The sequence below is a fragment of the Cryptomeria japonica genome, chromosome 2 (assembly GCF_030272615.1).
Source record: "Cryptomeria japonica chromosome 2, Sugi_1.0, whole genome shotgun sequence".
In the NCBI taxonomy this organism is placed as follows: Eukaryota; Viridiplantae; Streptophyta; class Pinopsida; order Cupressales; family Cupressaceae; genus Cryptomeria; species Cryptomeria japonica.
In genome coordinates, this window is record NC_081406.1 from 546627152 (window position 1) to 546649970 (window position 22819).

Here is a 22819-nt window from a genome sequence, read left to right on the forward strand (position 1 = left end):
AATGACTGTGACTGTGTAATACACAGTCATTTGAAATGACTGTGACTGTGTAATGATGACTGTGTAATACACAGTCATTTGAAAATTTGAAATGACTGTGTATTACACAGTCATTTGAAAATTGAAATGACTGTGATTGTGTAATGATGACTGTGTAATACACAGTCATTTGAAAATTTGAAATGACTGTGTATTACACAGTCATTTGAAATGACTGTGACTGTGTAATACACAGTCATTTTCAAATGACTGTGTATTACACAGTCATTTCAAATGACTGATGACTGTGTAATACACAGTCATTTGAAATGACTGTAAATTGTAATTACTAATTACTAATGATTGTGTATTACACAGTCATTTGAAATGACTGTGACTGTGTAATACACAGTCATTTGAAATGACTAAGACTGTGTAATACACAGTCATTTTCAAATGACTGTGTATTACACAGTCTTAGTCATTCGAAATAAAACAATACAAAAAGATACCTGGTTGTGCGTGCAAATGCAAACAATACAGTCATTTTGACTGTGTATTACACAGTCAAAATGACTGTGTATTCGAAATAAAACAATACAAAAAGATACCTGGTCGTGCGTGCAAATGCAAACAATACAGTCATTTTGACTGTGTAATACACAGTCATTTCAAATGACTGTGTATTACACAGTCAAAATGACTGTGTATTCGAAATAAAACAATACAAAAAGATACCTGGTCGTGCGTGCAAATGCAAACAATACAGTCATTTTGACTGTGTAATACACAGTCATTTCAAATGACTGTGTATTACACAGTCAAAATGACTGTGTATTCGAAATGAAAAAATACAAAAAGATACCTGGTCGTGCGTGCAAATGCAAACCCTATGCAAATCGCGTGGCGTTTTTTGCCTTCCGGAGTCGCGCGAGCTGCGAAATGGAATAAAGACTTCGGTTTTTTTTTTTGCCTGCGACTTAAGTCGCGTTTTTCTCGCATTTTGTGCCGCGTTTCGGGCGGGTTTTGGCCATTAACGGCGATTATTTGCCAAAAAAATCGCGGCGAGTATATAAAAAAATCGCCCCGAGTATTTCCGCGATTAACTCGCGCGGGATTATGGATCGCGATTACTCGCGAGTTTTTGAATTGCTCGCCGAGTTTTTCATCTATGATATAAATCATTACCTTTGACATGACTAATTTGTCTTCTTGCATCTTTGACATCAATGACAATATTTCCATCAAATGTGCATGAAGTTAAAATAAAAGTGAGTTCAATTCACGAAACTATTCTAGTTGAGAAAATAATTATTTAAGGAGTGTTTGTTTGTAGCAACTCATGAAAAAATTGTCTATAATCGTTTGAATCACAATTTATCAAGAGTCAATATTCCAATCAATTTAATTTGCAAAAAAATCACGGCCGATTTTTTGGTAAAAATTGTGATGTTTGAAGTGAATAAATCGTGAGCAAATGGAAAAAAAATCGTGTGTAAAAAAAGCGAATTCGTTTTTTAATACAACCCTAAAAATTGATTTCATTTTTTAACGCATGGGTGAAAACGGTTTTGGTGATTTTGATTTTTCTAAGCACGCAAATCCTCACCCAACGGCCAATGGGATTTGTGGATTCAGCGGGAGTTTGAAGTTTGAACGAGTGCTAAATCATTAGCTATCGACGGGAGTTTGTGGATATTCAGGTCTGATTGAAGGATATTCAAATTTGATTTCTTACCTGGAACTTATAATAGTTTCTACTTTCTGCATATAATGGTAATGTGTCCGCAATTTATGAAAAGCAGAATTTGTGTCAAGTTAAAATAACCTCCGTCTGATGTGGTGAATGCCCTTCAATAGGGAAACATATTTTCAAAATTGCAAAATCGGCATTGATATGGGGAAGTGCATTGTGTAGAAAGGAATCAAATTTTCATCAAAACTAAAAGTTGCAACACCATATCCAAATGGTCAACTCATAGAAGCTAGTCCAAGGGAACAAGTTGAAATCTGCCATGCTATAAAGGTGTGTCAAGGTACAGAGAAGCACACTTTCACTGATTCAAATCTGCAGAGGCATTATCTAGGACTCCACATTACTGCCTCCTACGTCCAACTCTATGACTTTACACTCCTTAGGCAGATTGTCCAATTTTAGTTTGTGTTCAAATTTTGTATTGTCCAATTTTAGTTTGTGTTCAAATTCCGATCCCTTAGATCTCACCATTCTGAGTGTTGGGGGAACCTGCAGGTAGAAAAAATGGTAAACCGATACAGCCTTTAGTTTCATCTCTGTAACTGAAAGTTTCAGCTTTTAGTAAAATAAGAATTTTGTCCATTTAGGTTTAGAAAGCAAAGATCAAATCAGGTCCACTTAGCATACTCTCCATTTAGTTTTTATAAAAGTTACTAACAATTCTAGTATTAGGAAGTGGAAATTGTTTCTAAATTTATTGATCCATATTTGGTCTCTTAACTTACTCTCTTTTCATAAAATCAGCAATTTATCAAAGTTCCCAGATTCGGACTCGGCTCTGACTCGGCAAGGCTGACTCGACTCGTGACTCAGCTCGGACTCGGCAATGACTCGGCAACGACTCGGCAAAATAAGAAAACCCTTGAAATTTAGAGATTTTTAACGATTTAAAACTTGTTTCATACACCCATTATTGAATTAAGCTTAAAGACACTATAACATCATCAAATAGAAGCTAATTTGATCACATACATAAACATACATCCATCACATGCGTAGAAATGTAAATTGTAGTTGAAGGAATTAGAAAACAAGATATATAGAGTTATAAATGTTGTCCAATATATATAAAATTCATGACTTCAAATGTTCCCAAACATATATGTAACTCTAAAGTGTAAACAAAAACAAGTCTATGGCTCAGGCTCTGGCTCAGCCTCGTCTATTTGCCTCCTAGAAAGGCGTCTAAGGTAGGTCCTAGATGACTGAGTAGCCATAGTCTCTGCCTGTGATGTGCCAGTCTGAGTAGCCATAGGTGTTGTGCCTGATCGTGCTCTATCCTCCTCCTCTGCCATAGCCACAGCCTCAGCCTTTCTGTCTGCCTGGTCAACCCACTCAAGGTCCTCATTAGTGAAGACTGGATCGGTGGACTCAGTGAGCCAATCGGACTGTAGTGTTGCCCCAATGTGATTTGTGCAAGCTTTTTACCTCTTCCTCTCAACTGGTTACAAAACTATGGCTTCCTATTTTTCCAGTGTTCCACGGGCGTTGGGGACGAGGGGACGCGGGGACGCGTTTCCAGGACAGGGGGACCAAGGGCCTAAGTTTGGGGACGGCAGGGGGACGGCGACGGGGGGGTGGCGGGGTGGTGGTGCTGATATAGTTATACATATACATATAGTACTTGAAAAACTAGTTTTGAAAAGATGTATGACAGTATTACAGTATAAGAATTACATTTTCAAATGAGACTATAGGAAATTTGAAATACTAAATCTAAATACCAATTACCAAGATTTCTAAGTTGTGTTGTTATATGGAGCCTAATCAGACTCGTAGGTTAGATTTTCCCTACTTCTATCGGCGCGGTTTCCCCCTATATTTTTCAACGGGGGTTTGGGGGCAGCGCCCCTTGCGCGTTCCCTGTCGCGATACAGGGCGGGGTTGAGGGGCAACGCCCTGCGAGGCCAAAAAATCATTAAAAAATGTTATGTTTTTTTTGTTTGTTTGTTTTACTGCACTTTTATAAGTGACTCTGGCCGGGTCATGACCCTCAAACTCGGCGAGTCACGGACTCGCTAACTCGACGAGTCAGGTGAGTCACGCCCCCTGACCCGTCCGAGCCTGGGTCAAGGTCACCGTGACCCGGCAGGGGTCACCCAGCCCGTTGACTCACGTGACTCGCCGCGAGTCATGGAACTCTGGTCTAAACATATCAGGTGGCAATATTTATTGATCCATAAATTTAACAAGAATCGGCGAAGTATATTTATTGTTCCATATTTGGTCTCTTTTGCTAATTTTCTTTCGAATTTTTATAGAAGACAATGGCTTCTGCAAATAGAGGTGGTGGAAGTAAAGCTGGTGGTAGAAAGAGGGATCCTTTATGGAAACATGGCACACCGGGTGCATTGCAAGGAGAGGTTATTTTACCATTTATTTCAATCTTTAAGTTTATAAAAATCTTTACCAAGTTATAAATGGCAATTTTTATGCTTGCAGATTTGTGGTGGGAAGATTATGGTGCCACAACACCTAATCTTCAAACGCTTGCAATCTGCATATTATCTCAAACTTGTAGTGTTTCTGGTTGTGAGCACAATTGGAGTGTCTTGGAAGCCATTCACACAAAAAAGCACAATAGGTTGACTCAAAAGTGCTTGAATGACCTTGTATATGTGTGGTACAATCTTCAATTGTATGAAAAGAGGGTACAAAGGCAAGGTTCACATGAAGCACTTGACCTAGATGAGATTGATCCATATTCAACGGATTGGATTGCTAAACCTGATGGTGCTACTACCGATGTTGATGTGGAACCATTTTTCACTAACGATCACTTAGTTGAGTTGGAGAGGGAGGCAGTTGAATGGGCAGCAGAAGTGACAGAACGTGAGGAGGCAGAAGCTGAGTTTGTTAATCCAACAGAGGCAGTTCCCTCACTTGTTGAGGATATTGCAGCAGCAACACCATCTATTTCAGCACCCACTCAGTGACAACAGAGCTTTTTGAGCTTTAGTCGTAGACGAAATCTATGATTTCTAATTTTCATCGATACGAAAGCTTGAACTTAATATGTATTTAGAGATTGTATTGTTTTGTGGTCTAGACTCTACAATATGTATTTGGCTAAAACTTACTTAGAAGTTGCACTTGTTTTTTGGTATATGATATGTATTTAGCTCAAACTATGATTTATATATGATGGAAACCAGTAATATGTTATTATGTTCTATAAATTTAGTGTAAATGTGTGTGTTTTTTAAGAATATTTTAAGAAATTATATATTTTCAAATGTTCGATAAATTTGCCGATTTTTCTCCAATTTTTTTCCGAGTTCTGATTTTTAAAAAATTTTGGGCCAAAAGATTTATTGCCGAGTAAGATTTTTTCATCTTTGGTTTTAAGGAGTTGTTTCCTACAAAATAGGATATGAAAATCCTATAGATATGTCATGTATCATCGAATGGATGTGGCACGGAATAAAAAAGTATTATTTATGTGGTAAATCATCACTCTGAATTCAATATGGTACCAGAGCTGGTAATAGTAATGGTTTATTAATTTATGAAGGGGCGATTCTACAATTCCTTGTTTGCCCCTGTGAGAGCCATGTTTTAAGAATAGTGATAAGTATTGTGTTTATTATATAGTTTTGAAGAAGCATGATTCGTTAAATCATAAATGAAGCTGAGAGGAACACATTTGGAGGAGAGATGTCAAATCTCAAAAGAAATCGCAAAGGGATCAGGTGACATAGATCTAGAATTCTTCTTGAGCCCATAGCTATTTGACTCATCGAGTCTTGAATTTTTTGTTGCCTATTTTTCCCACTGTCGATGCCACACTTTGATCATCTCTTTGGCATTCCATGATAGTGCTCCCATGTCTCTGCCTGTTTTCAAGCAGCAAGCCACAATCCAAAATATAGGTAGAAGGATATCGCATGGAGGATAATCCTCATGTTCAGAGCAATTTTGATAGGATTCACATACTGCTGGCAAATGGAAGTACCTGAAACTGTCTGGTTCATGGCCTCAGTGGCAAAAAAATATTGAGGAAGCTGTGGCAGATATGTCAATAATGCTAGGCATAGCAATCAAGGAAGATAGCCAATGTTTCAAGGATCAAAAAGCATAAACCATCTTATGGACTGCTTTCCAAGACTTTCCTGAAAAACCATGGTTGCCACTTGGTGGCCACCATGTCCTTCTGGTTCTTCTTAGACATTTCATTCTACTACAGCAATCTGTTTCAGAAAGTATTCTTACATATGTTATACTCTAAGGTGTCTCATCATTCATCGACAATGCCTCCATCACTTCCTTGGAAAGCCATGAAACCGATTCAACTTCTCAATTTACTTCACAAGTAACTTTCACCATTATTGGCTACATTGGCTGTTGACAATGTTGAACAGTGTCAGATGATTGTTTCTAGATTGAAGTTGAGTTTTTCAATAGGTTCATATTAGGTTGATTTATTGTCTAGTTTAGTGTCTTTAAATGTATTATTAGTTCATAAAAAGATGTTATAGTATCAAAGTCCAATAAATATATTGTGTGTTTTCAAAGTCAAGGCATCATATCTTCTTTAAAATAGGGTCCATTTTTATAAGTCATTAAATGTCATGTCATTAAAAGTATGTCTCTCAAACTTCAAAAGTGTCAAAAGTAATAAAGATTAAATTGTCTCAATTATAATTCGAGTGCATGATCAATAGTATCCGACACTCCTTATAAGAAGTTCACATCAAGGGGGGAAGGATATGTTCTTTTCTTACAACTGACGGAACGAGCCTCAAAAGCCAAATCTGCTCATTAACAGACCAACTGGAGGCACGAAGCAATGGAAGGAGGACACTCAGCAACCACTCGTCAATCACTAGCAACAAGGTTGCAAAATTGTTTTAGTGACAAAACTACTTGGACCAAGTTGGCTAAAGTCAAGGGTCACTTTCAGTGGCAATGGCAGTTTCCTATGCTGTTAAAGATCAAGTGGCAACGGTCAAAAATAATGGCTACAATTGAAAACACTGAAAAAATTCCCCTATTCAGTTTGAAAGGAGGAGAAAAGAGACATCTTTGATATTGTAAACAGTTGTATAGGAGAGCAGCTAACTATAGAGATCCTCTGAATGTCGGACTTCTTTGAAATATGGTCGACCAGTGATAAGTTCAGCGGAAGTGAAAGTGGGATTTGTCCTCGTATGCAGGTGATAATGTGCACCAAGATCCAAAGAATAATAAGAGACCTTAATGAACTATATCAAGCGAAGCAAGGTCAAAGGCCAAGTTTGCTGGGATACTACTACTGCTGAAAGAAGTCAATCACGCAAAACTCAAAATAAGCACTGAAAATTTTCCAATGCATCTGCATGGACACTACTCTAAGCCCTGGCAACATTCACAAATTATTAATATTGATTGGTATAAAAAATTTCGGAATATATTCAGATTTGAGGATGGGTAGAATATTTAAATAATTAATCAAACTTCATACTGCAAACATGCTTGTATCTCAAACTTTGATAATAAGTTTCTATTCTTACCCTTCAGTGTTTTGTCTCAACATGGTACATTGTAACTAAGCAAAAAGCAGCGTGCATCTTAAAATATACAGACTTGAGGAAAAGTAGAATAAATTGAATAATTAATCATACTTCATGTTGCAAACATGCCTGCATCTCAAACTTAGATAATAAGTTTTGATTCTTAATCCTCAATGTTATGTCTAAATATGGTACGTTGTAACCAAGCAAAAAGCAACTGCAACTTAAAATATACGGAAGAAAGCCTCAGTCCAACATAAGGGAATATATTTAGGTGGATGAGAGAATAATAGAATATGTTTAAAAACTACAACCGTTTCCAGCAACAAGCCAATTGCAAAATGAATAAATGGATTATAACAATCACAGGAGAAAACGATTAAATACAAACTTCAGCATTTTTCAGTCAATATTGTTTAATTGTAGATTTTGATTGATTAACAGTGACAAAAATTGCATCCAACAGATGCATAAGTAGCCTGCCTCTGGCAGGAACCAATAAAACTAAGGGAAATCATTTTATGAAACCCTTCATCCACAATATCCTATGTTAACAGGTACTGCTGGTAAATCCTGGGTCCTAATATGGATACAATCTGGGTATGGCCAGGGTACTGCCTGGGCACCCGAGTTCAATGTGGATCTTTCTGTAAGGACCCACAGCAAATCTGGGCGCCCAGGTAGAACCTGGGGCCGTATCCAGGCATAGTTTGATACATTAAAACCTCGGTTTCACTCTTTATCATTTTGGGTATGCCATTTTCTTTATCCATCCAATCCCAACTTATCATTTTATATCAGAATATGCCAGCAACCAAGCAATTAAATATCATTTCAATTGCATTTGTGAGCTGTACCTGTGAACATGGGGTTAGTAAACTTTATACTCTTTATCATTTCAGTTGCATTAATGAGATTAATTTCAGTTGATTTACACTTCATATGCAGCAGCTGTTTGTTTATGTTTTGTGAAATCACTTTCCTTGTATTGTTAATGATTTGGCATTTTGTCAAATGTTTGCAAAATGAAAATGAGCCAGCTTCTACACTTGACACGGCTAGTGGAGTGGCATTCCAAATGATTGTGGTTCAAATGAAACTGAACCAAATGTTGATGTTGATGTTGACCTTGATGCTTCGGATGAAGAAGAATATGAATATTAAATATAGTTTGTAATTTGAATTTTCATTGTGTTATGACATTTTGGGAATTAAGTATTTTAATTTTTGACTTTCTTTTTTCAAATGAATGTATGAGTACACTGTTCTTATAATTTATATTATTGGACATTATATATATATAGTACCTGAATCAGCAACTTAGACTATATCCCTTGAAAGTTTTTAAAGGATTAACATTTTCAGAAATACTGGTATAAACCTCTGCACAAGGGAGTGCTACGAGAGGACCAGATTATAAGCCAACAATTACCCCTGAAATAAGGCTTCACTTTAGTTATTCATAATTTGTCAAGAATGTGCACTTCTATGAAGATAAATTTAGATAAGAAGAGAGTCAGATGCTTACCTTTCCATGATGTTGTACAGCAGTTGCAATGCCTCCAGCATCCACCTCACATAGGGACTCATCAGCATAAAATGCAGCTTTCTGATGAGGATTTTCCCCATATCTAAGAGGGGACTTGATTGAAAGTGGGACAGTTAATCTTGGTGGAAATTCATCTGCTCATAAAAGGAAATCTGTCATAAATCAGATCATCACAATTTCATTACCATTTTCTGATTGAATAAATTTGAAGAAGATTTTAGTCGATTGAAAAAATACCTCTACCAAGCTGCTTCCAGAACCACTCTGCTACAGCAGAGTCATACGAAGCAACATGCTGGAAGGCTTTCCAGGCAAACTTTCTTCGGAGATCCTCTCCATCATTTCCTTCACCTTGCAAATACCCTAAAAGAGAAGGATAGTCTGCAGGATCGACCACTACCAGAACATGCTTATGGTTCTGCATAAGGTTACAATATGCATAGATGCAGTATTAGTCGAACTGTATTACAAGATGTCGATGCAAAAGAAGTTTTTATGAAACCAAAGCATACCTTTGCAGCAGCCCTGATCATCGCTGGCCCACCAATATCAATGTTCTCTACACCATCTTCAAATGATATCCCATTAGATGAAGAAACCTTCTCATAAAATGGATAAAGGTTTACCACCACCAAATCAAATGCCCCTGCATCTCAAATGTTAAATAGAAACTATTAGACAATGATACATAGGTATGGGATATTTATTTAATTGTTTCTATTTTAGGCTGGAAGGTATAGCATATAGAAGGAAAGAACGCTCTGTTTTTTAACCCTGGAACAGGTTTCCACAATAAGCATGATACCATCTAGACTGCAGGTTTATATTATACTTGACAAAATTCACTCAAGATTTCATTAACATAAATTTAAGCAAATGAATTACAGAATGATACGTGAAGTCACTCAATTGGACAGGATTGTCATGTTCCCTTTTTGAAATGGAATTATAATAATATAATAAATCAAAATATCAGTGTTCCACGGAAACGCGTTTCCCCCCCTCCAGGCCCAAGTCCCCCCATCCCCGAAACTTTTTCCCTTTGTCCCCCAATCCCCGAAGCCCGTCCCCCCGTCTCCCCGTCCCTAACGATCGTGGAACAATGCAAAATATATATACATAGGAAGTGGTTATGCAGGGACTGAGGAAAAAGGCACATCGGGATATATGCCCCTAGTATAAAGTGAGTTTTATGTCCCTGGATAACCACTTCCACACACACACACATATATAGGGACATGTAAAGAATCACAACTATTTACAAAGAATACATCTTTATCTGATTATTACTCCTTTGGAGCATGGAACTGTGGTTCATTTAACCTGAGGACAAAACCCCTCACGATGGGAATTGAAAGATGGAAAAGTTGGAACCTGATTTCACATAGAGCACCATTGTGCAAAGTTGATTAATATTCAGTTTGTAAATAAATTTCCAAATAAGTCTGAACCAGCAACTTCACTACCTATCGCACCTCTTTATTGGAAATCACAGTAGAACAATAAGTGAAAGTGGTTGATCACAGCAATCACCTAATTGACTGCTGACTCGGATTGATCACAGGTCTAAGGGCTTTTGAACTTTCTAGATTTTAGTGGAGCTGCCTTAGAAGAAGTCGCAATTTAATGAAAATTTAAATTAATGATATAAGATTTCCACAATCCATACTGTTTCTTGTTGCTGTTTCTGGTTTTGATTGTGTGTGTTTTTTACATCAATGCTGGATCACACTCTGTGATCCATCATCAGGATGTTAGAGAGCTCAAAAAAGTAGAATAGATTGTTGCAGACCCAGAAAGACTAAAAAGAACGAAGGGTAGAGTGGGGAAGAGGGGGAGAGGTTGGGCTTGGAACAATGTGCAAGGATATGACAGTAATTTTTTTTTTAAAGGAAAAAGAAGTCAAAGAAACAAGATGAGTCAATTTTAAGTCAAAAAAGATTATTATTTTTTTATTTTGTCACATCCTTGCACATTGTTCCAAGCCCAACCTCTTCCCCTCTCCTCCTCTAACCCCTTCTCTCTTTTTAGTCTTTCTCAGTCTGAATCAATCTATTCTACTCTATGAGTTCTCTAGCATCCTGATGATGGATAACAGAGTGATCCAAAATGTTGATGTAAAAAAACACACACAATTAAAGCCAGAAACAGCAACAAGAAAGATTTAAATTGTTATTGAAGGCATCGTGTGATGTAGCAAACATGGCAATTGATGATATTCGATAAGGAATCACATTTACTAGGGCAGTATATACTTGGAATTGTAGAGTACTTACCTTGGGAATAAGCCGCCAACATTCTGAGCAGAACATGGGTCCACTGTTGCCAGCTTGTCTTTGCTAGCATAACACAAAAGAGAAATCGTAGGATGGAGGAGACAGGCTCTGACACACATTATTTTATTGTCTGCATTACTCTTTGGCTAAGTTGCTGAATCCGGTATTGGGTATGTAGGTACAATACATCATTACTGCAATTTTTTGGGGAAAGGCTAGGTACGTTTGTTTACATCCATACAAAAAACATATAAAAATCATAAATAATTATATATACAATATTAATATATAATAATATATATTATATATATAATCTATGTTACCCAATAAGCTCATATATAGGCTGATTCTAGGTACCAAACACCCATAATCGGATCCTAGTACATATATTGTACTAATATTATTTAATATTTATTTGTTATATACAATATTAATAGTTAATTATTAAACTATTAACAACATATATAATATTTATTTTCTATACAATATTAAGAGTCTAAGTTACTGAATTTGAATCAGGTATGGATATTGTTGTCATTTTATGGCACCCTTGGCGCATCAGTAAGAACCGATCAGAGATACGATCCATGGACCAGCGCTGCCCTAGTTGATCAAGGAGAAGCAGAAGAATTATGAAGTATGAGGTGTTGCCTTGCTCGGAGGAAGTTCCTCCCTTAGCCTTTTCTTCCTTCCCCGGAATTCTAGAACCCCGAGGTTCCGAAGATCATTCTCTTTGCCTTCTCTTGTTTTCCTTCTCCGGAACTCCAGAAACCTCCCTCTTCGTTTTCTTCTTTTCCCGGAAGTCCGGAATCCCGAGGTTCTGAAGTTCCTTCTCTTTGCCTTCTCTCGTTTTCCTTCTCTAGAACTCCGGAACTTCAACTCCGGAAACCCAAAGTTCCGGAGTTCCCTCTTCGTTTTCTTCTTTTCCCGGAACTCCGGAACCTCGAAGTTACGAAGTTCCTTCTCTTTGCTGCCTCTACTTTCTTTTCCCAGAACTCCGAAACCCCGAGGTTCCGAAGTTCTTTTCCCTTGCCTTCTCCGGAACCCCGGAACACCGAGGTTCCGAAGTTCCCTCCTAGCGTTTCTTCCTTCCTTTCTCCAGAACTCCGGAACCTCGAGGTTCCAAAGTTCTCTTCCTTTGCTTCCCTTCTTCCTTCCCGGAACTCCGGAACCCGGAGGTTCCGAGGTTCCTTCCTTAGCCCTTTTTTCAGTTCTCCGGAACCCCGAGGTTCTGAAGTTCCCTGCTGCTCTCCTTTCTCCTTCCCGGAACCCCGAGGTTCCAAAGTTTTTTCCTTGTCTTCCCCACTTCAGGAACCCGAGTTTCCAAAGTCCCCGGACTTTTTTCCGACTGACGACACTTCCAAATGGCTTGATCGACACTTAAGGCTTTAAATGCTCCGACAATTTTTGTGACTTATGCACCTTCTTTTGTGGAGCCACAAGATTTCCATCAGAAGAGTTACGGGGCCATGCTTGTTGTGGTGACTTATGTCATGTCTGCATGCTCTGACTTTGGAAGGTCAGTCAATCCACCCTTCTCAGGGTTGCCTTTTGTGGGTATGGCTAGGTTGCTTGCATGTACAGAAGTCAAGTGCATGCACTTCCCTGCACTCCTAGACTAACATACAGGGGTCATGATCACTCTTGTTACCATTTTTCTATTTAATGGTTGTTAAGCCTCATCGTAAAGGGTTCTCTCCCTGCTGGCTTGAGCTATTCCATGCTCTTTCACTTCTCTTGTATTTTTCTACATTTTGCAACTGTAAGTTTGGCCATTGGCCTTCAAATGAATTGAAATTGCTATTCTTGCCTTTCTTCAACTTATGTATGTTGTGTATGTTTTCTTACCTTCATCATAGGTGTATGTTTTGTGGCTCTTCTCTCATATATATTGTGTTAATTTATTTCTAAGTGTGACTTGTGGGAAACCTTCACCCCTCTTGACATTTAGTGAATTCTAACCTCCACACATGCATTGGGATCACTCGTACAACTGAAGTTTGTGCATCTCCTGGGTATTTCAATCAATTCGTTGTGTCATTTCGAGTAGGGAGAGAAACAATCTCTTCTTGGTGCATCACCTCCTTTTGTTTTAAGCATTTCTCTCTTCCCTTTACCTCTGCAAGTTGTTAGGATAGGCTTAGGAGTAAGTTTTGAAGTGTTGAGTTGGTTCAACACCTGCACCTGGATTGAGAAGGAAACCACCCTTCTCCGGAGATTCAACCCCTTGCGCAAGGTCCCACACTTCGGGGTTGCTTCCATGTTTCACAAGGTTGTTGAGTTGATAGCTCAACAAGGGTGCGAGCTTTTGTGATAACAGATACATTCTTGGGATGTCCATACATAAAATATATAAAATTGTAAATATATGCATATTCGTAGCCTACAAAAAAAATATAAAGTTATATTATATTAAATTTATTTTAAATAGGTTGAATATTAATAAAAAATGTTGAAAACATAAAAATCCTATAATTCGTAAATATTAAATATTATTTGAACTTACAAATAATCAATTTAATACTACTAATTGTTGATTTTAAGGTAGTGCTCATTAACCACAGGCAAACATCAGATTTGTTGCCTTCCCAACCATAGATGATAAGCTCTTATCGTCACCCCCGAGCATGCTACATAAGTTTCTCACCATCAATTGATCTGCTTGTACATGAATTTGATTTGCCTGATTATGATCGAACCTGTTGTCTAATCTCAGTTCCATAGAGGGAAGACCAGGTCCATATATATTCGTCGAAAGGAGATATCCAAGAGTTAGCTCTCATCAAGGAGGCACGACCTTCATGAAGCATCGGATGCCTTCAAATGAGGGGTGGCGGACTTTAACCAAAAGTCGGTCCCTTTGAAACAAATCCGATAAGTCAAACTCGATAATGTATGTTTAATCATTAAACCTGATGATGCATATGTGACTTAATAAAGATATTAAAGGATTAATATAAGTTGATAGATTCATCAAATGTGTAAGGCCAATAGGCCATTCACACATTTGATCTTGTTGAGTCGGCCTGTAGGATTTCTACTAACGCTATATCATCAACACTCCCTCTTAGCTAGGGAGGAATCCTTCTTAATCTCTACAAGTCACATCATCTCATCAATGACTAACATAATGACTACACTCATGTGAATGAAAGAAGCTTATCACCTCATCATGATGTTTGACCACAATGGCTACTCCCAGAGGGTGAATACACACAAATGCTAAGTCATGGAGTCTCTCACATGACATCCACCATACCTACTCGCAGAGGGTGGAACAAGGGCTGGAACCTCAAACTTCTCTCACAAAGAATAATGCATAACAAGGGCTGATACCTCAAACTTCTCTCACAGAGAAGAATGCATAACAAGGGCTGAAACCTCAAACTTCTCTCACAGAGAAGAATGCATCTCCACCATGCCTACTCGCAGAGTGTGGATCCACCATACCTACTTGCAAAGGGTGGAACGGGGACTGGCACCTCAAACTTCTCTCACAGAGAAGAATGCACAACAAGGGTTGATACCTCAAACTTCTCTCACGAAGAAGAATGCACAACAAGGGCCGAAACCTCAAACTTCTCTCACAGAGAAGAATGCATAACAAGGGCCGAAACCTCAAACTTCTATCATAGAGAAGAATACATCTCCACCATGCCTACTCGCAGAGGGTGGAACGAGGGCTTTCACCTCAAACTTCTCCCAAAAAAGAATGCATTAACAAGGGATTGCACCTCGAACTTCTCACAGGAAAAGAACTCATTAACAAGGGATTGCACCTCGAACTTCTCTCTCTCAGAGAAGAACTCATTAACAAGGGCTTTCACCTCAAATTTCTCCATCACAGAGAAAAATGCATTAACCAAATCTTCATGATGACGTGGCTCCCTTTGAAGCTGAAATGTCAGGCTCCCTCTGAAGCTGAAATGATAGGCTCCCTCTAAAGCTGAAAAACAAGCTCCCTCTGAAGCAAATATCAACCTTCTCATCTCTTCGTCCAAGGTTACTTCTGACAATATGTCAGACTCCCTCTCAATGTTGATTCTTCCTTTGCGAAGAAATGCAAGCAATCTTCCTACCTTGAATAGAGATTCGTCAGTGCCTGAAACTTGGGTAGAGGAACCGCCAATAAAAAGCATAATTTTGGCAGCAGTGCCAAGCACACAAGCCCCAACCAGCCTCACGGCCACACTGAGAGCAATGCCAGTGCAACGTGCAGCTCTTGCATCCATCTGTGTCACCCACGAATCCTTCTGCAACTCTTCCAAAACCAAATTCAAAGTGAATTCACACTGGGAAGCTGGCAACAAGAATCGGGCGATGCTCTGAGCAGAGAGGTCGTCCTTGACGTTGATTACATCGTCAACAAACTTGCAGATAGCGTCAAGCGTTCTATCAATCTGCTGTCACAAATTAGGATTGGGAGCAATACTAGACTTACTGAGCCAATAATGCCCAACCATGCGGCCCTCGTCCGGATTGGCAATCGAATTAGCCTCAAGCTCTTCCAAGGCCTTAAAAGCGCTTTGAAACTTGGGTTCCATCACCTCCACGAATGTATTGCCGGTGTAACCTGTGAAACCGGTAGAAGCAGAAGTAGAAGCACAAACTGAAACTAGAACAAGGCATGAACAGAGTATATCTGAACCGGCAATCAGCAAGGCAGTCAGTAAGGATGATAGTAAGGATGAAAATAAAGTTGAAAAACAGAGTGAGCATAAGGAAGAAACAATGAATAAAGAAGAGGTTAAAGGTGGAAACAAGATAGCTGAAGTGGTTAAGGAATCCGAAGATGAGAAGAAACCAACTGCAGAACCTCACACTCCACCTAGCACCTCCACCATGGATTACAGACCTACTAATGTGACAGATGTACTTTTAGATTCCATAAAGAAGATCATTGAACGCAACGCCGTAGCATTTAAGGCCATTGATGGTACTTTACCTATTTTGAAATTGATTGCACCGAATTGTAAGATAGATCATATTTCTGGATCTTTAGGTAAATTGGACACATTGTCCAAATTCATTGCTTCAAATATTCTAACTGTAGATAAAATTAATGAAGAGACTGTTAAGGAAAGGGTGAATAAGGAGAAAGGTGAATTCTTTGATAAGACTATTAAGGACTATACAGAGCATATTGATTCTTTATTACCAGTACTTAATTCCACTATTTTGGAATATAAAGAACTGTATGAGGAAGCATGCAAGCCTCACCACCTAACAGAGGATATTGATGAGGAGATAAGGAAAACACAAAAGGAGATTGATGATATAGCAGATAACATGATAGGTTCTTCAAAACTTACTTCAGTTTTGGATCAAGAAATGGCAGTTTTTGAAGAAAAGATTGAAAAATTAGAAAAGGAAAAAGCAAGGATAAGAATGAAGGCCCGGGAGCTGAAAAATAAACTTGGTCCTAGATTGGACAACCTTCTAACACAACAGATTGAGCTGTCTAAAGCAACCATTCAAGGAGAAAGATCACCGGAGCAACAGATGCATTATCTAACCAGGATGATCAGACAGACTAAAACCATTATTTCAGACAGCACTAAATTTATGCAAAGTCTTAATCTGATTTGAGCAGATATCTTTCACATTGTACATAACCGGTTACGGGCTTTGAGGTAGAATTTTGAATTCTTTGATTCTTTTTGACATCCTTTGTCATTGATGTCAAAGGGGGAGTAGTGTGTGAGAAAAATGTACAGAAGGGATCATTTGCTCAGGGGGAGCACTCTTATTCTTGGATCAGTTTTGGACTTCATTTTTGGATATCAGCTTTTGATTTTTCTCATGAGTGTTGCCATCAATGCCAAAAAGGGAGATTGTTGGCATTATTCACTCAGATGAGAATAGTTGATGTTGTCATTGATGGCAACCAACTGGTAATATGGTTCACAGGTTACACCGGCAACAGACATCATCTACCGGCACCGGCATCCAACCTAGACTGACAGAAGATCTTACCGGCACTCCTAGCCGACATGGAAATTATATTGTTTTGTATTGTAATTATATTGTATAGCCGACATGATGTATTGTAAAGACTCATATATGTATGAGATCTTGTAGGTCATTTTGTAAGTAAGGAAATGTAATTAGGTAATGAATGCAAGCGATATATGAGAGCGAATAACTGTATATGCATTATGATGTAATTATTTTATGAGCGAATAAGAGCAGAGCAGAGCGAAGCAAAGGTTTATGGCAGACGTATCTAACAAAGCTTAAACCGGTACTGAATCCAGCATTGCAGATGCTATTTTGAGCAGTACATTGTAATTGGATTTAATCATCCAATTTTGTAGTCAGTGTGACTCCTATTTTGTGATTGAGCAGTGAGCTCTAGGTTGTTGGCCTTCCTGCATGTGCAAGCCCCTATTGTATAAGTAATATTTATTCATATTGGCCAATGAGTAAATATTGTGGGTCACAAATCCCACCAGGTTTCCTCGCCAAAAATATCTGTGTTATGGTGTGCATTGATGCTTATACTTTGGTTTTTCTTTACTGCATTATTATTTGCTTACCGGTATATTAATTTGGGTTATAAAGTTGCAAACGAGTTTAAATCTTTTGTTTACCAGTTAGACACTAATTCACCCCCCCCCCCTCTCAGTGTCTTTGGGACTGATCAAGTATCTAACAAAATTCATCCGTAAACCTGATTCGGCTAACATCGATATACAATCTGAGCTCCTTGTGCTGATAAAGCCAATCCAAGTACCGATTCCACAGGGTTGCGGGCTCCATCTCTAGCCCTTTCTTCTTCAAAGAATTTGTATCGAGCACAGAAACCTCTCCAACCACAGCAACCCGAGTTCAAGTCACAAGCCGACATCTTTCAACGCTGACAATGCCGAGCTTTGAAATCTTGGGCAAAATCCTGTGATTGGGCAGCAGGCAACTTTTTGCACAGGTTGTTGTTTGCGTTCCCCCACGGAACTTCAGACGAAAAGGATTTTGGGCCATCATACTTGTTCTCAAGGCCTGGGGAGACTCGATCCCCTAATTGCCACCTGATTTGTTTAGACGCCTGACCGACGCCACTGTGAAGGGCAGAGGTCAGCGAGTGTAATCGCTGCATTATCCTCTATAGTCGCCTTTTGATCTGGAAGAGATCATAAATCTGCAATTGTTTCTGATTGAATTTCCCTTGAGAGCACAGGATCTATCTTCAAGCGGTTAGGCTCTATAGAAGGAAATTGGCTCTGATACCATGTTGATTTTAAGGTAGTGCTCGTTAACCACAAGCAAACATCAGATCTGTTGCCTTCCCAACCATAGACGATAAGCTCTTATCATCACCCCCGAGCACACTACATAAATTTCTCACCATCAATTGATCTGCTTGTACATGAATTTGATCTGCCTGATTATGATCGAACTTGTTGTCTGATCTCAGTTCCATAGAGGGAAGACCACATCCATATATATCCATCGAAAGGAGATATCCAAGAGTCGGCTCTCATCAAGGAGGCACGACCTTCATGAAACATCACATGCCTTCAAATGAGGGGTGGCGGACTTTAACCAAAAGTTGGTCCCTTGAAACAAATCCAATAAGTCAAACTCGATAATGTATGTTTAATCATTAAACCTGATAATGCATATGTGACTTAATAAAGATGTTAAAGGATTAATATAAGTTGATAGATTCATCAAATGTGTAAGGCCAATAGGTCATTCACACATTTGATCTTGCTAAGTCGACCTGTAGGATTTCTATTGACGCTATATCATCAACACTAATAATTAATATAATTTAATATAAATAACAAATATTTTATATCCCAATAAATTAAAATGAATAAACAAAAAAAATCATTAATGATAACTACAAGATTAATAATTTTTCTTTTTTTATCGGTAATTGGCACTTTTTAAGGTGCCAAACACTATTGTTGTTCAAATCCGCTAGCACACCAACCCAGCGAAAGTACCAAACCTGCAAGCATAGTGGCCTAGCGGGGATTTGAACCTTGGTGGCGATTTCACCAAGCAAGTGTTTTAACCGTTATATTATACGGGTCACCCCATACGATTAATAATCGTTAAAAATTATATTAAATTTAATAAAATTCTAATAAATTAAAAACTTTAATAGGGGAAGAGCACCAATAGTGGATCGCGTTCCAATAGCAATGCACTCCTTGTGAACCCAACCCCTCAATTATTAATTTTAAAGGAGCCAAAAAATGATAATGAAAAACTCATTAATAAGTTTCACATGTACCAATAGCCAATCACTTTTTAGCTTTTTTGGTCCATGATTGGCCCATTTGTGCACCACTCCTAGGACATTTGTGCACAACTACTGGGACATTTGTCCACAAGTATTGGCAATTTTGAGTGGACAGTTATTGGAACATCTTTAGGTAGGTATAGGGGGGCACTCCAAAAGCTAGAACAATATCTATAAGCGGTTAAATCGCATACAGAGAAAACAAAAAGAAATCATCGAAATCCAAAGTACCGTTTAAGATCTGTGGGTGTGCGAAGTTGGCTACAACCACTACTGGTACGCTTCCCCTAAATAAAATGTTAATAAAGCCGTCTAAATATTTTCCTTTGTTTCCTAGTGAATAGTTTCTTCCACTATCAACTATCCCAGTCCCCAGAGAATAATTTCCTTCACATTTATAGTTTCAATAGAGTATAATATTAAATACGAATTTGAGAAAGATAAAAAATTTCAACAACAGTGAGCTTGTGATGGGTGGGAGAAAAACAAAACCCTCAAAATCGTGTCTGCAGGTTGAAATGCTCATCATGTTGTCCTTGCAATTGTTAATGTTATAGCAGCAGGAGATATCTTTCCTGACTGCTATCCTAATCTTCATCATTGCCATTCTATATCGCTGCCTTGCATCAGCGATCCCATTCCTTAGTTTGCACAATCTATATTGCTAATGTATCAATCACTGTACGTTAAATCATGTCATTACCATCGCTGATCTGCATTTATGGTCAGTTGCTTTCCATAATTAATTGTGTTTAGTTAATGGACGTGTTAATGCATTATTTAGATTATATTGTGTTAGACTCTAGCGGAGTTTACCTATCAGGGTTATGGAACGCACCCCATTCTTTATGTGACACCCCGATTGGGGTCACAACCCTTCACACCCTTTACACAAGTATATATCCCTCTCCATCGGGACACTTGAAAAAAAAAGGAGAGAATGCTATGCTATTTGGAAGTATATACAAATTAGTTTGTGGCCTGCAGAAGCATATCCGTGTGGAATCGGATCCTTCACTTCTGTATAATTCATAGAGTTATTTGCTGTTCATATAGACACTACATAAGTATACAGTCTCCTGTCATAATTGGGGAAACCAAACTTATATATGCTGTGCATGATCATCAGCAAATTCATATAACTAAATTTAGCAGTCTAGGAGAATCTAGCGTCTAAAAGAGGAATTAATATCCTCATCATATTAATATTTTGCTTCAGATTTTATAATATCAAAGGAAATTTTATTCTGAGCCAAATTTAACAGCAATCAGCGGATTCAATATGTAAACCTAAAAAAAATCAGACTAGAAAAATGTGTACTCTGGTTGAATCCATAAGTTTTGAACCAGGCCCTGATTCCAGGACATTTCATACCCAGTATTGGCCTGTATATGAGACGATTCAGTAACATAGCTTTTTGGTAGTGTTAAAACTAATTTTTTTTGTACACTGATCTACCTGAATTTCTTAACATTGTCTAATATTACTTTATAAAATACAAAGGATCACATAGACTAATCCCATTGCATTAAAATTTACCAGAAAAATATTTGTAGGATTTGAAGTTGTCATATTTTGTTGTTGGCTGTTATACTATTTTCTTCTGTATCAGCGCCTACCATTATTCAGGTTACAATAACAACATTGTCAATAAAGGATGAAGAGCTCTGCAATAGATTGATGTGTTTCAGTGTGTAAATCAGATATTACAAATCGGAAAGATCTTTAAAATTATTAATTTCTTATAAATGACTGATTGGGGACATTACAATGATCGAGTCCTTGTGCACATCTTTCAAAGATTATAAGTAAATTAAAACAATATTCACAGTTTAACACAAACAATGCTATTTCTAAATCATTTAAGAATATGAAGTTAAAGCATAGATGAATATTTTCCATCCACTTAACCATAACATATATGTCACCATATTAAATCTACACCACATGTATTCACTGCCAATCCTGATGTTTAAAAACCACAATGTAACCATGTAATACTGTAATTTCCTAATAAATCGGTACCTAACATGACAAAAAATGGAACAATAAAAATTCACACACTATCTCAATGATTGATGATACTCCAAAACCAAAGTGAGCAAAAGAAACCATGTTTCAAATAACACAATAAAAAATTAGTTAATAAACAGATAATATTAATAAGAGAACAAGTTCTCATATTGGTACACAGGCTAAATCCAGTATTCAAAACCAAAATCATAACAGAAGCACTCACCAATCCCATGATTCTTCAGATCATCCATGTGACGTTGTTGATCCCTTCTTGCAAGAATACCTCCATGCACGGCAGGGTGCAAGGTTTTAACACGACCGTCAAGCTTAAAAAATAGAAAGCCCTTAGTCAAATGAAAGTTGACCTAATGCAATTTGATAAAGAAGCCAAAACAGAAGATTCTATTGCAAAACAAACCTGATCTAAAAATTTGTTTGGAATTCTTTAGAAAATTTTAAGATAACTATATTATGAATCCTCAAAGTTTGCTTCAAATTCCAATATTATGGATATTAATTTAGGCATTGCTTTGTGGAGGATACAGCAGTCATCAAAACAATATTTAAGAAATTCTCACAAGAATAAGATCTAGATTCCTGAATCAAACAACTCAGTCCTAATTTCCAATCAGTTATTCAATATTTAATGTGTTCCAAACAGTAATGAGCCTAGACCAACACCCAGGTCACCTATTGTTAAGATCCAATGAGCATGGCTCTAGACATTTGCAAAAGAACAGTTACTATGATAAACGTAGCACTCCTCTTGTAATAACCCATCCATAATACCCCAAAATACTGACTTTTTTTTTGTGCTATTAATCTTCCTTAAGTTATTAAGTGTTCATTCATAGGTATATCCTAAGTCACCAGGTTCAGCCGAATTTCATCCTTGAAGTTTGAAATTCACCGAACATTAAAACATGCAATAAAAATCGTTGAAATTCGTTGAAGTTCGATTGGCCAAAATTCGTTTAAAATTCGCAGGAAACAGGCAGAGGTGTTTTTTTGCTGTCAGCAGATAACCAGTTCGCTATTGCCGTCGGGAGGTACGAGGGCTGCGAGTCAATGGTCGATGCAATGCTTGCCGCCGGTAGGGTTTTTAGATGGCCGCATCGAGAGAAAGAGGATATAGGTAAATGTTAAAATTAAAGAAACTTCATAAAGTTGCCCAATAAATGTGAACCTTTATTAAACATTTAATAATATTAAACATCTAATATAAGTTGTTGCCCGATGTAATGGTGTTGCCCGATAAAATGTTAAATAATATTAAAATTTAATATAAATGTTGATTAATAATGTTGTTAATATATTAACGTTTAGACTTTTAGTATAAAAGTTATCAGATTTAACATTTAATATATTAAAAATTAAATATTTTAAAATATTTAATTCAAATTTTTAATTATTCATATATAAAATTTGATTAATTTAAATTATAATATATAAATTAAATATTGTTTATTCTGATATTTTTAAAAACTCAAATTTAT

General features: G+C 37.6%; 1 protein-coding gene across 1 annotated transcript in view; it reads right to left on the minus strand.

The window, feature by feature from the left end:
• LOC131052339 (uncharacterized) overlaps window positions 1–22819 on the minus strand; it is a 67319-nt gene that overhangs the window by 20212 nt on the left and 24288 nt on the right. The window contains exons 4-7 of the mRNA XM_057986980.2: window positions 21547–21649; window positions 9289–9422; window positions 9014–9194; window positions 8756–8910 (exon numbers count right to left, since the gene is read on the minus strand). Coding sequence (XP_057842963.2) covers window positions 8756–8910; window positions 9014–9194; window positions 9289–9422; window positions 21547–21649 — 573 coding nt within the window. The remainder of the gene's footprint in view (window positions 1–8755; window positions 8911–9013; window positions 9195–9288; window positions 9423–21546; window positions 21650–22819) is intronic.